The sequence below is a fragment of the Astyanax mexicanus genome, chromosome 3 (genome assembly GCF_023375975.1).
Source record: "Astyanax mexicanus isolate ESR-SI-001 chromosome 3, AstMex3_surface, whole genome shotgun sequence".
Lineage (NCBI taxonomy): Eukaryota > Metazoa > Chordata > Actinopteri > Characiformes > Acestrorhamphidae > Astyanax > Astyanax mexicanus.
In genome coordinates, this window is record NC_064410.1 from 61,000,388 (window position 1) to 61,014,536 (window position 14,149).

General features: G+C 39.2%; 1 protein-coding gene across 1 annotated transcript; it reads right to left on the reverse strand.

Moving 5' to 3' along the window:
* Positions 1-10,646: 10,646 nt before the first annotated feature.
* On the reverse strand, positions 10,647-12,083 carry LOC103029675 (putative gustatory receptor clone PTE03). Its single transcript, XM_049475969.1, has one exon. It carries the CDS (start codon positions 11,960-11,962, stop codon positions 11,021-11,023), a length of 942 nt encoding a protein of 313 aa, XP_049331926.1. The 5' UTR covers positions 11,963-12,083; the 3' UTR covers positions 10,647-11,020.
* Between the last annotated feature and the right edge of the window lie 2,066 nt (positions 12,084-14,149).

Below are 14,149 nucleotides of genomic sequence, written 5' to 3' on the forward strand. Positions count from 1 at the left end.
CTAATAAACCATATATATTTGAATTATACATTTTTCATTTGAAAGCCAGATATTTGTGGATCATCAAGTTCTTGACACATATTCACTTGATGATAATGTTTATAATCTTTATAATCTTTACTGGTACTGTGACGGGTAGTGCTGCACCACGGGCTGCCAGCAGGGGGACTGGTAGACATAGTGGAGGAAATGGTAGAGTGGGATCCCAAATCTCCAACTCCCAGAATCCCCGGCAGTGATAAGTGTCAACCAGCTGCACCTGTGCACTACCCTATATAAACCTCAGTCAAACCAGACCTCACTGGTGCACCTTCACAGAGGTGTGACCGGTAACAGAGGGAAAATAGAAAAAGAAAAGAAAAGAGAATAAAATAAAATAAAAATAAAATAAAAGGTGATCTCAAAAAAGGAAAGTGATCTGAAAAGCAAGCCACACAAAAAGAAAAGAAAAGAATAGGTGATCTTAAAGGAAAGCCAAACAAAAATAAAATAAAAGGAAAAGGTGGTCTCAAAAGAAGGAAAGAGATCTGAAAAGAAAGCCACACAGAAAGAAAAGAAAAGAAAAGAAAATATCTTGAAAGAGAGCATAAAGAGAAGAATGAGCGGTGCTCAGCCAGTTTTGAGTTTGGTTGTGTTTTAGTTTGGTTTATTTGAAGTTTTAAAGCTGTCTTTTTTTGGTACATGCCATTTTGTGGCATTTCCTTTGTTCTGTTTCCCGCCTTTTTTTCCACACCTCTTGTGGGGTATTTTTTCCACCCATTCTCCAGTCTCCTTGAAGAAACAGTCACTTAAGCACAACACATTTAAAATTATTATCCCAATCCATAACTAGAACTAAATAATACATAATAGAACTATATCCTTATAAGTATATAAATATATATAAAAATATATATTTATATGCTCTCTACTACTCTGGTCTGCTGCTCCTCTGGTCTGCTGCTGTGCTGCTCTGCTGCTGAAAGCTTGCTTTAATCTTCAGCTTCTACACTTTTCTCTGTTTTCTTCTCTTTTACTCTCTTCACACTTACTAATCCACTTTTAGTCTGCTTCCTCTTTGCTCTACACACCTATTAATCCACTCTCAGTCTACTTTTATAGACTTTTTCCTCAGGTTTGCTGGATTAGCTGTTTGCTGCTGCAGTTTGTTTGTGTAAGTTTCTAATTTCAACTGAAACAAGGTCAGTGCTTTTTTCTCCATGGCTTCTGCTCAGGTTTACTCCTGCTTAGAGTGTGGCATGTATAGCTTAGATCCCTTATCCACCGATACTGGTAACAATAGTGGTATTTGTACTAAGTGTGAGATAGTTAGCACCTTGGTGGATAAGGTGAATAAGTTAGAGCTGCACGTCCGGGGTTTAATAAGGGATAGACAGCAGGATTCACTGTTAGCAGCCCCGGGTGTCTCAGGGAGAGTTAGTACCCCCTCGACTCCGGCCTTAGAGCCCTCACAGCGGGGCGAATGGGTAACGTTTCGGCGGCATAGTCGAACGGCTAAGGCTAATGCTACCGCAAAGGCCACAGCCAGCCCACCTAAACACCACGCTCCCCCAGTTCACGTGTCAAACAGGTTTGCCCCGCTCAGTGAAGCACCAACTGAGGAACCTGTTAAAGGTACTCTGGTGATAGGAGACTCTATCGTCCGACACGTGAAATCAGCTACTCCTTTAGGGGCGGCAGCTGCAACAGTTACTTGTTTACCGGGAGCCAGAGCACCAGACATTAGTGGCGACCTCAGGTTAGGGAATAGGAGATATTCGAGGGTAGTAATTCATGTAGGGGCCAATGATATTCGTCTGCGGCAGTCTGAAGTAACTAAGGCTAATATTAAAGAGGTGATTAAACAAGCCCAGACGCTGTCCGAGGAGGTAATCTGCTCTGGCCCCATCCCAATGAGGCGTGGTGATGAAGCTTACAGCAGGCTTTCTTCGCTGAACCGTTGGATGTCCAAGTGGTGTGCAGAAAATCATGTGGGCTTTATAGATAACTGGCTACACTTTGAGGGCAAGCCTGGTCTTTTAGGTAGGGATGGTGTCCACCCCACGCGGGAGGGTGCTGCCTTACTTTCATGCAGCATAGCTCATAGTCTTTTAGCTAGTCGGCAGAGTAGTATTAGAAGCTGCTGACAATCCAGAGCCGGGACCAGGCCGCAGACAGAGAGGCTTAACCGACCGTCTGCGAGCTGCAAAGAGACGTTACCTAGATACCAATGTATTCAGACTGTGTCTGTCCCCCGAGTCAAACAAAAACATCAAAAAACTAAAACAGTCAATCTAAATAACTTAACTTATATTAAACAATCATATCCAGACTGTAGTACTAACATTTCAAGCCTAAAGATTGGTTTACTTAATATTAGATCTCTAAATTCAAAAGCAGTTCTAGTGAATGAAATGATAACTGATCAGAAATTCGATGTTCTGTGTCTGACAGAAACCTGGATTAGGCCAAATGAATATGTAGCATTAAATGAAGCCACCCCTGCAGGCTATAATTATATACACAATCCGAGATTGTCCGGTAGAGGAGGTGGGGTCTGCATATTTTTCCAAAGTACCTTAGTTAGCAATCAGAAACACTATGAAAATTTTACTTCTTTTGAGCTTCTTTACACCAGTATAATTAATCCAGTTACAAAAAAGAATGCATTTTCTTTAATTAACATCTACAGACCACCAGGGCCCTATTTAGAATTTTTAAAAGAATTTAGTGATTTTGTCACAGACTTAGCAGTAAGTAATGATAAAGTGATTATAGTTGGAGACTTCAACATTCATTTCGAAAAATTGGATGATCCATTAAAAAAGGCATTCACATCGATTTTAGACTCAGTTGGTATTATTCAAAATATAACAGGACCTACTCATTACTGTAATCATACTCTGGATTTAGTTTTGACCCTGGGTGTGAGCATAGATAACCCGAATATTCGTTCTCAAACCTCCGCAATTTCAGATCATTACCTTATTTCATTTAAATTACATCTCAGTCATAATATACGTACATCCCCTAGCTACTCTGTAAAACGTTCAATTACGCCTTTTACAGCCCAACAATTTACAGGTAAGCTTCCAGACTTATCAACTCTAATATATTCTCCTATAGACCCAGTAGAACTAGACAAACTAACCGAAGGTTTAGAAAATACCTTTCGCTCTACCTTAGATGTTGTAGCACCCCTTAAGCACAAAATAGAGAGACAGAAAAAGCTCGCACCGTGGTACAATGATCAAACTCGTACCTTAAAGCAGTTAGTACGAAATTTAGAGCGTAAATATCGATCAACTAAACTGGAAGTGTTTCACTCTGCGTGGAAAGACAGTCTTGTTAAATATAGAAAAGAACTAAATAAAGCCCGCTCAGCGTATCTGGCCTCACAGATCGAGATAAATAAAAATAATCCTAGAGTTCTCTTTAGTGTTATTTCCAAATTAACTAAAAACCAGGCAGGTACTGAACCTCAGATTCCAGCCATTCACACCAGCAACGATTTTATGGACTTCTTCAATAGTAAAATTGAAAACATTCGGGATAAAATTAAACAGATAAATATTACATCCTCTCTGTCATCTGGTCTGGCTGATCTAGAACAAAACCCTGTTACTGAAGTTAGGTTGGAAGTCTTTAACCCACTTCCACAGCTAGAACTAGAGAAAATTATCTCCTCTTCAAACAGCACAACCTGCACACTTGATGCAGTTCCCACAAAATTATTAAAACAGGTACTGCCAGATATAATTAAACCTCTGTTAATGATAGTAAACTCATCGCTCGCCCTGGGCCATGTACCCAAAGCCTTTAAAACAGCTGTAATTAAACCTCTGATCAAGAAACCAAATCTTGATCCTAGTGTACTGTCTAACTATAGACCTATTTCAAACTTACCGTTTATTTCTAAGATTTTAGAAAAAGCTGTAGCCCAACAACTTTGCTCTTACCTGCAAAGAAACCAGATCTATGAAAAATTTCAATCTGGATTTAGGCCTTATCATAGCACTGAGACAGCTTTAGTTAGAATAACAAACGATCTACTTATAGCCGCCGACCAAGGCTGTGTTTCCCTACTCGTACTTCTCGATCTGAGCGCAGCCTTTGATACAATAGATCATACTATCCTTTTAGAAAGACTAGAGAACATGGTCGGTGTAACCAGAACTGCATTATCATGGTTTAAATCATACTTAACCGATCGCTATCAGTTTGTGAGGATAAATGATATGTCTTCCAGTTATACCAAGGTAAGATATGGAATCCCACAAGGCTCTATATTAGGACCGTTATTATTTGCATTATATATGCTCCCACTGGGCAAAGTTATTAGAAAACATGATGTGAATTTTCATTGTTATGCGGATGACACGCAGCTCTTCATATCAGCCAAACCTGATGACAGAGCGAGATTAAAGAAAATCGAGGATTGTGTAGAAGATGTAAAATCATGGATGTCGCACAACTTCCTCCTATTAAATAGTGATAAAACAGAAGTTCTCCTATTAGGCCCCAAAGCTGCTAGAAATACATTATCAGACTTAATGCTAAATCTGGCTGACTTCTCAGCCACCCCTGGTTCAGCAGCTAAAAACCTTGGAGTTATCATAGATTCAGATCTAGCATTCGATAAACACATATCTAATGTTACTAGAACAGCTTTTCTACACCTCCGTAATATTGCCAAGCTAAGAAATGCCCTATCACTGCATGACGCAGAAAAATTAGTACATGCCTTTATTACCTCAAGGCTAGATTATTGTAATGCGCTACTGTCTGGATGTTCCGGCAGTAACTTAAATAAACTTCAGCTAGTTCAAAATGCTGCAGCCAGGGTCCTTACTAAAACTAGAAAATTTGACCATATTAGTCCAGTACTATCAGCACTGCACTGGCTTCCAGTCAAATTCCGCATAGACTATAAAATTGTCCTGTTAACGTATAAAGCCCTACACGGACTCGCTCCTGAGTATTTACAAGACCTCATCTCCTGTTATGAACCACCGCGATTACTTAGATCTCAGGGTGCTGGTTTATTAGTAGTTCCTAAAATTCAGAGGAGCTCTGCAGGAGGAAGAGCTTTCTCTTATAAAGCGCCTCAACTCTGGAATAATCTCCCCGAATATGTTCGGGACTCAGACACAGTCTCAATCTTTAAGTCTAGACTGAAAACTTACTTGTTTAGTTTAGCTTTTGGTAATTAATGTTTTTCCCTTTAGATAAGGCTGCAGATTCAGGGGTTCATGGACAGAGGAAATTGTGGTAAACTGAGATGCTGGTGCTGTTGTTCTCCCACTGCACACGGTCACTCAGGTTTGTGGACGGTGGAGTGGGTGGATGCTGGTGTTTCAGGGTGCCTCCATGTCTATGTTACCTTCTGGCTCTCTGCCTTTAGTTAGGCTGTTTTATTTAGATCTGCCGGAGTCATTTGCCACACTCTGATAAAGTTTTATATTCTCTGTTTTACATAAATCCAGTCAAAACTAATTCCATCTCTCTGCCTTCCTCTGAGTTACTGTCTGCCCACCTGTCTGACCCGATACCGATGGATGTTGGACTCTCAGGCTCTCACGTCTCCTGTCCGGCCAGACTGATGGAAGTTTCTGAAGTCAGCTCTTCTCCATCCACCACCACAGATCAGCTGCTCATCGTCCATCTTACTCTCCACTACAGATTACATCCAAGCCATTAGTGGCGCTATTACACTCCTGAGTACATAAAACCTATATGGATGTATAAAAGACTTTTTAAATTTTAATTTAAAAGCCGTTTGACCAGTGGTAGGATGGTCCCCCCTCAAATGTGAGTCTTGGTCCTCCCAAGGTTTCTTCCTCCTCCTGCAGCTCTGAGGGAGTTTTTCACTGGGGGTTCTGTATTCTGTATTTTCTATGTTTAATGTTTTGCCTGATTCTTTGTCCTGTAATCATGTTTCTGTAAAGCTGCTTTGTGCCAACACCTGTTGTAAAAAGCGCTATACAAATAAATTTGATTTGATTTGATTTGATTTATCTCACATACAGCTCTGATAAAAATGAAGAGAGCACTTCAGTTTTTGAATCAGTTTCTCTGATTTTGCTATTTATAGATTTATGTTTGAGTAAAATGAACATTGTTGTTTCATTCTATAAACTACAGAAAACATTTCTCCCAAATTCCAAATAAAAATATTGTCATTTAGAGCATTTATTTGCAGAAAATGAGAAATGACTGAAATAAGAAAAAAGATGCAGAACTTTCAGACCTCAAATAATGCAAAGAAAACAACAAGTTCATATTCATAAAGTTTTAGAAGTTCAGAAATCAATATTTGGTGGAATAATCCTAGTTTTTAATCAAAGTTATTTTTTTTCATGAATCTTGGCATCATGTTCTCCTCCACCAGTCTTACACACTGCTTTTGGATAACTTTATGCTGCTTTACTCCTGGTGCAAAAATTCATGCAGTTCAGTTTGGTGGTTTGATGGCTTGTGATCATCCATCTTCCTCTTGATTATATTGCAAAGAGCTGTGTTTGCAACCACCCCCTACAAAAACTAAACCCTACAAAAACACTAAAACCAAAGTGCAATGATACGTAAAACTATTGTGTTTTATATGTTGGTCTTTCATATGTAATAAAGTAGTAAAATATTTAAAAAGTGTGAACATGTATTTTATTATTATAAAGAAAGAAGTGAATTATCCTAATTATAGCATTACCTATTAGAGGTAAGGAACATCATTGCACTAAATATTGATAGAATAATAAGTAATGAAATATTCACACTGCTGATAGGAATTTTTTGGTTTCAAACATCTGTTGGATAATTAAACATACACTAGGAACATCATTGCTGTTCCTGACAAATTAACAGAACAGGAGGGTTAAGCTGAAATATATAAAATATGTATAGACAATTCTGCTGACTTTCCTTTAGGACCAACTAAAAAAAAAAGTTGTGCCAATGACACGTTTCACATTAATCCCAATTATGTAGGGTGCACAACTCAATATTTTTGTCAATTTTGTACATTTTTTAATTGGGCTGTAGCAGAAGCAGTTGACCTGTGGGCTGAAGCAGAAGCAGTTGACCTGTGGGCTGAAGCAGAAGCAGTTGACCTGTGGGCTGAAGCAGAAGCAGTTGACCTGTGGGCTGAAGCAGAAGCAGTTGACCTGTGGGCTGTAGCAGGAGCAGTTGACCTGTGGGCTGAAGCAGAAGCAGTTGACCTGTGGACTGAAGCAGAAGCAGTTGACCTGTGGGCTGAACCAGGAGTAGTTGACCTGTGGGCTGAAGCAGGAGTAGTTGACCTGTGGGCTGAACCAGGAGTAGTTGACCTGTGGGCTGAAGCAGGAGCAGTTGACCTGTGGGCTGTAGCAGGAGCAGTTGACCTGTGGGCTGTAGCAGGAGCAGTTGACCTGTGGGCTGTAGCAGGAGCAGTTGACCTGTGGGCTGTAGCAGGAGTAGTTGACCTGTGGGCTGAAGCAGGAGCAGTTGACCTGTGGGCTGTAGCAGGAGCAGTTGACCTGTGGGCTGTAGCAGGAGCAGTTGACCTGTGGGCTGTAGCAGGAGTAGTTGACCTGTGGGCTGTAGCAGGAGCAGTTGACCTGTGGGCTGTAGCAGGAGCAGTTGACCTGTGGGCTGAAGCAGGAGCAGTTGACCTGTGGGCTGAAGCAGGAGTAGTTGACCTGTGGGCTGAAGCAGGAGCAGTTGACCTGTGGGCTGTAGCAGGAGCAGTTGACCTGTGGGCTGAAGCAGGAGCAGTTGACCTGTGGGCTGTAGCAGGAGCAGTTGACCTGTGGGCTGTAGCAGGAGAAGTTGGCCTGGGAGCTAAAGTGGGAGCAGGAGCAGTTGATCTGAGAGCAGGATTAAGCAACATCCTGTGGTCGTGAAAAAGATCTCAGTCTGTTTGAGAAAGGTCAAATCATAGTCAAGAGTCAAGCAGAAAAAACATCTAAGGAGATTGCAGAAACTATTGAATTGGATTAGTACCTTTCCAAAACATTATTAAAAACTAAAAGGATAATGGGGACCCATCATCTTCAAGGAAGAAATATGGGCGGAAAAAAGTCTTGAATGAGCGTGATCTGTGATTACTTAAACGTTTCATGAAAATTTGAGAAAATATAAGAAAAAACTCTGGGCTGCGTTGTTTAATAGTGAAAGTAAGAGCTTTTCCACACGCACAATGCAGTGAAGGGAACTCCAGAGATTGGACTCTGGTGCAATAGAAAAAGGTAATGTAATCTGATGAGTCCAGATTCACCCTGTTCCAGAGTGACAGCACGTAAGGTTAGGAAGTGCATGCATAGTGCCTACTCAAAAGCACAATGCTATGATGTGGGGTTGGTTGGTTGATGCTGCAGTTGGTCTACAGGTCTAGGTTCAGCAACAGTATGTGCTGAAAGAATGAGGTCAGGATTCATGGGTCTGGAATTGTGAAAGAGTTCAGGGTTCAGTGAGCATGAGATCATCATTTTCACACATGGATTGAGAGAGAGTTCAGCACAGAGTCCAGATCTTAACCTCATTGAGAATCTTTGGGAGGTGCTGGATGGAGAAGAGAGGCTTTGTGCAGTCAGACTCTACCATCATCAATGCTGCTGCAAGATCTTGGTGAAAAATTAATTAATGCAACACTGGATTGAAATAAATCTTGTGACGTTGCAGAAGCTTTTTGGAACAATGCCACAGTGAATGCGTCAAATCAATCGAAGCGAAAGGCGGTTCAACTAAATATTAGAGTTGTGATCTCTTTTTTGACCAGGCAGTATATGTCTATCACTATTAATACTGTACATTTCCAAATACAACTACACTGTAAGCCCGGATAAGTTGAATTTACTTAAAAACTTTGAGGAAACCGGTTGCCTTAAAAAAGTTAAGTAATGGGTAATGAAAACTTAAATTAGCATAACTTAGAACATCAAGTTATTACAACTAAAGAGAAAGTTGATTTAACTTTTTTTTATTTTTGTTATACTGTAAGACTGGAAAAGTTGAGTTTACTTAACTTTTTTAAAGCAGCCGGTTTGCTCTAATTTTTTAAGTAACGGGGAATAAAATCTTAAGTAAACATAAATTAAAACATGAAGCACACTGATGGTGAGTGTCTGTCAGAAACTGTTGGACACACCCAGTATGCAAATAGATTGTGACAGAAGCCAATGGAAAAGAAGCTGTTAATGGCAACAGACTAAACTTTCAGTTATTATAAATTCTCAAAAACTCAAATTATCTCAGTTTAAATGTATTAAATGTGCCGACAAATGTTCAACTAACTCAAAATAGTTGAGTATTATTTAGAAAGATCCAATTTTATGTAAAACAGACTTAAATCATTTGAGTTCAAACAACATATGGGTTTACAGTGTACATATTATAATATATTGTACATGATTATAAGGTTTTATAATATTTAACATAAGTATAATTCATGACTGGTTAAAGTAATTAGCTGTAATGCTTTATTAAGGCAGTTCTGTTAAGGTCCTTGATACTGACTTACAACATCTTATAAACACAGTTGATTATGTGTAATGGTCACAATTCATGATGCATAATAAACATAATGTGTTATACACTTTAAAATATATTTTTATAATGCCTTATAAATGCATTATACCATGTTATGAGTAGGTTTATAGAGTTTAATATACATTACATTCATAGAAAGTTTTACCACAAAACCTTATCGATATTAATTGAGCCCTTCCATTTAAATATATATATTTCCAGTTTTTCGATACATCGATACATACATTTACCAGACATCTCCAGAGACAAGGTCAAATATTTGTTTTTTAGTAGTTTCAGTAGTATTTTAAACCATTTTATTTATTGGCTCCAGTAGCACCTGGGAGCAAGTGCTCATATACATCATATATTTCCAATAAACAAAAAAAAATAATACTCCTATACTGTTTATTGTATTCTGAATAAATCAATAACACGTAATCAAATATAATTCACTGTTTACAACATCTTATATGCAAAATAATAGTGTATTAAGTATGACATGCTGCAGAGTGTTTGCAAGTCCTTTTTACTGTTGATGTCAAATGCACTGAAGGAAAATCTGCTAATGCATTTAAATTTAGAAATACATGTATACAGCACATATATAGGTGGGAAAAATATGTTCAACAATAAAAGCTTGATTAGAAATTATATGTGTCTTTATATTTAACAATGTCCTCGTGACTTTTTTGAAGTTTAGTGATTTTAAAAGGACAAACAAAAACCTTATCATAATATATAGATAAAGATATGTGTGTCACAGTGCACATAAATTATGTTGATTATATTTTTTGACATATATCTTCCAAATTGCAGGGCTCTAAAGGCCACAGCAGAGCAAGACACTGACACTAAGGCCTAAGTATTGCAAATTTGACTGACAGATTTGTTTATGCTAGACACATTGATTGAAAATCTAAATATATATATATATATATATATATATATATATATATATATATATACATTAAAAGTGACTTTTATGCATACAAAATGCATATCTGTATATACACAATAAATTACTTTATATTGCAATAATAATTGGAAATAAATGTAAATAAAATATAAAAGTACATTTGATTCAGTGATTCAAAAATAACAAAGAAAACTTATCAGAATATATATACATATATATAAAGATATGTGTGTCACAATGCACATAAATGTATTGATTTTAATTTGAATTAGTTGACATTAGTTTGGGGTAAAATATATCTTCCAAATTGCATAATATATCATAATATATATATACATATATATATGAAGATTAGTTTGGGGTAAAATATATCTTCCAAAAATTGCAGGGCTCTAAAAGCCACAGCAGAGCAAGACACTGACACTAAGGCCTGAGGATTGCATTAATTGAAATTCTGAGAAAAAAATATATATATATCTTAAAAGTGATTTTACGCATTAAAAAATCTATATATTGCTTATCTATACATACACACAATATGTATATTACTTCATACTGCAACAATAATTATAAAATTATAAAAATATAAAAGTACATTTGATTCTGGAATAAAAAAGCTCAATTTGAAACGAAATGTGTCTTTCTGTTCCACATCATGCTCTTGATTGCATTTGAAATCTCGTGCAGTTTCAGTCCGTACATAACAGGATTAATTAAAGGTGGGATGATGATATTTTCGATCGACAGCATCATGGCAAGAATTTGAGGCAGTTTTGCTTCTAATCTGCTGTTAATCACCTCAAAACAGGAGGTGACGGAGAAACTGATGAAGACGAATAGATGAGGGAAGCAGGTCTGCAGAGCTTTTCTTCTGAATTCCTTTGAATTCTTTAAACAGACGTCAAGTATTCTAATGTAGGAATATATTACAAAGATCACCGGTGGAAAAATACAAACGACTAAAGTAAATAATCCATATGAATTGTTGGCAGTCGTATCTTCACAGCTTAATTTAACAATTGCATAATTATTACAGTAGATTCTGTTTAGTTTGAATTTGCACAGCGTCAGCCGATACGTCAGAATCATCGTAATACCGTTTTCACAGGCAGGCAAAACCCAGCAGATAATTAACAGAGTTTTTACGGTAGACATGTTCACAAGAGTGGCGTATTGTAAAGGTTTACATATGGACACGTATCTGTCATAGGCCATAGCTGATAACAGTGTAAACTCTGCAGAAGCGTAAGTGTAAAGCCAGAAGGCCTGAAATGTACAGGCTTCAAAAGAAATACATGGGGGATCAGACAGTAAATCAATCAGCAGTTTAGGATAAAAAGCAGCCGTTCCTGACAGAGCATTACAGAGTAAAGCAGCGATAAAAATGTACATCGGCTCATGGAGACGCTGGTTTGTGTAAATAACTAAAATAACCACAATATTGCAATAGATAATTATTAAGTAGACTGTGAGGGAAAGAAGAAAGTAAATATATCTATATTTCTCCAGCTCTACATGTCCTTCCAGAGTCAGGTAAGTTACATTACTAGAATAATTCATGATGTTTCAACAAGCACTCCATAAATCTTAAAAAAAGAAGAAAAAAAAGGATCGACAGCAAGTTCAAGTTCTCATCGTTAGATTAAAGATATACAGTGAAGTACCAGTACAGTTACGCTGTGGTCTTGCTGAGGATTTGGCTTGTTTGCATTTATACACTCCCCTGGACCTTCCTTAGTGTCTGATCTATTTGTGTCTCACTGACTCCCTTCTGGATAGACTTTGTTTGGACTAGTCTGTTCCAGCTCTGCTTCAACTTGTGCAAAAACAGTTCTGTGCAGATAATTATTTTTACCTCCTCTAACTGTATAATTCCTGTTTATTGTGTAAAATGAGGGATTAACCATGAAGAGCTTCTGTTTAGTTCCGTTCTCTCTGTACAGTGCACTGCAGAAATATTCAGAAAGTTTCCTCTGATAAAAGTCCATAAAATTAACTGTGAATAAAAATTCAGACAGATAGTAGTGTTCCTCAAGTCGAGAGTCAAGAGGCTTTTATTGTCTTTACATCTGAGTACAGGTACACCGTGTAAAGAAATTACGTTTCTTCGGAACCAATACAGTGCAAAATGGAACAACGATACAATAAACTGTAACACTACAATAAACAGACAAGAGACAGTTAAGAAGACGAGGACAGTGCAGAACAGATACAATATAATGAAATGTGCATAGTGAGAATAAAGTGCAGAGATATGTAACATCATACTGTGTGTTGAGGAGTCTGACTGCCTGGTGGATGAAGCTGTTGCAGAGTCTGGTAGTGGAGGCTCTGTGTGTTGAGGAGCCTGACTGTCTGTTGGAAGAATCTGTTGCACAGTCTGGTTGTGGAGGCTCTGTGTGTTGAGGAGTCTGACTGCCTGGTGGAAGAAGATGTTGCAGAGTCTGGTAGTGGAGGCTCTGTGTGTTGAGTAGTCTGATTGTCTGGTGGAAGAAGCTGTTGCACAGTCTGGTAGTGGAGGCTCTGTGAGTTGAGGAGCCTGACTGACTGGTGGATGAAGCTGTTGCAGAGTCTGGTAGTGGAGGCTCTGTGTGTTGAGGTGTCTGACTGCCTGGTGGATGAAGCTGTTGCAGAGTCTGGTAGTGGAGACTCTGTGTGTTAAGGAGTCAGACTTCCTGGTGGATGAAGCTGTTGCAGAGTCTGGTAGTGGAGGCTCTGTGAGTTGAGGAATTTGACTGCCTGGTGGATGAAGCTGTTGCAGAGTCTGGTAGTGGAGGCTCTGTGTGTTGAGGAGTCTGACTGCCTGGTGGATGAAGCTGTTGCAGAGTCTGGTAGTGGAGGATCAGTGTGTTGAGTCTGACTGTCTGGTGGATGAAGCTGTTGCAGAGACTGGTAGTGGAGGCTCTGTGTGTTGAGGAGTTGACTGCCTGGTGAAAGAAGCTGTTTCAGAGTCTGGTAGTGGAGGCTCTGTGTGTTGAGAAGTTGACTGCCTGGTGAACGAAGTTGTTTCAGAGACTGGTAGTGGAGGCTCTGTGTGTTGATGAGTCTTATTGCCTGGTGGAAGAAGCTGTTGCAGAGTCTGGTAGTGGAGGCTCTGTCTGTTGAGGAGTCTGGTTGAAGAAGCTGTTGCAGAGTCTGGTAGTGGAAGATCAGTGTGTTGAGTCTGACTGTCTGGTGGATGAAGCTGTTGCAGAGACTGGTAGTGGAGGCTCTGTGTGTTGATGAGTTGACTGCCTGGTGAAAGAAGCTGTTTCAGAGTCTGGTAGTGGAGGCTCTGTGTGTTGAGAAGTTGACTGCCTGGTGAACGAAGTTGTTTCAGAGACTGGTAGTGGAGGCTCTGTGTGTTGAGGAGTCTGACTGCCTGGTGGATAAAGCTGTTGCAGGGTCTGGTAGTGGAGGCTCTGTCTGTTGAGGAGTCTGACTGCTTGGTGGAAGAAGCTGTTGCAGAGTCTGGTAGTGGAGGCTCTGTGAGTTGAGGAGTCTGAATGTCTGGTGGAAGAAGTTGTTGCAGAGTCTGGTAGTGGAGGCTCTGTATGTTGAGGAATCTGACTGCCTGGTGGATGAAGCTGTTGCAGAGTCTGGTAGTGGAGGCTCTGTGTGTTGAGGAGGAGTCTGACTGCCTGGTGGAAGAAGCTATTGCAGAGTCTGGTAGTGGAGGCTCTGTGTGTTGAGGAGTCTAAATGCCTTGTGGAAGAAGAAGCTGTTGAAGAGGAAGCAAAATTGGCCTTGCTCTCTGTGAATAGGTAG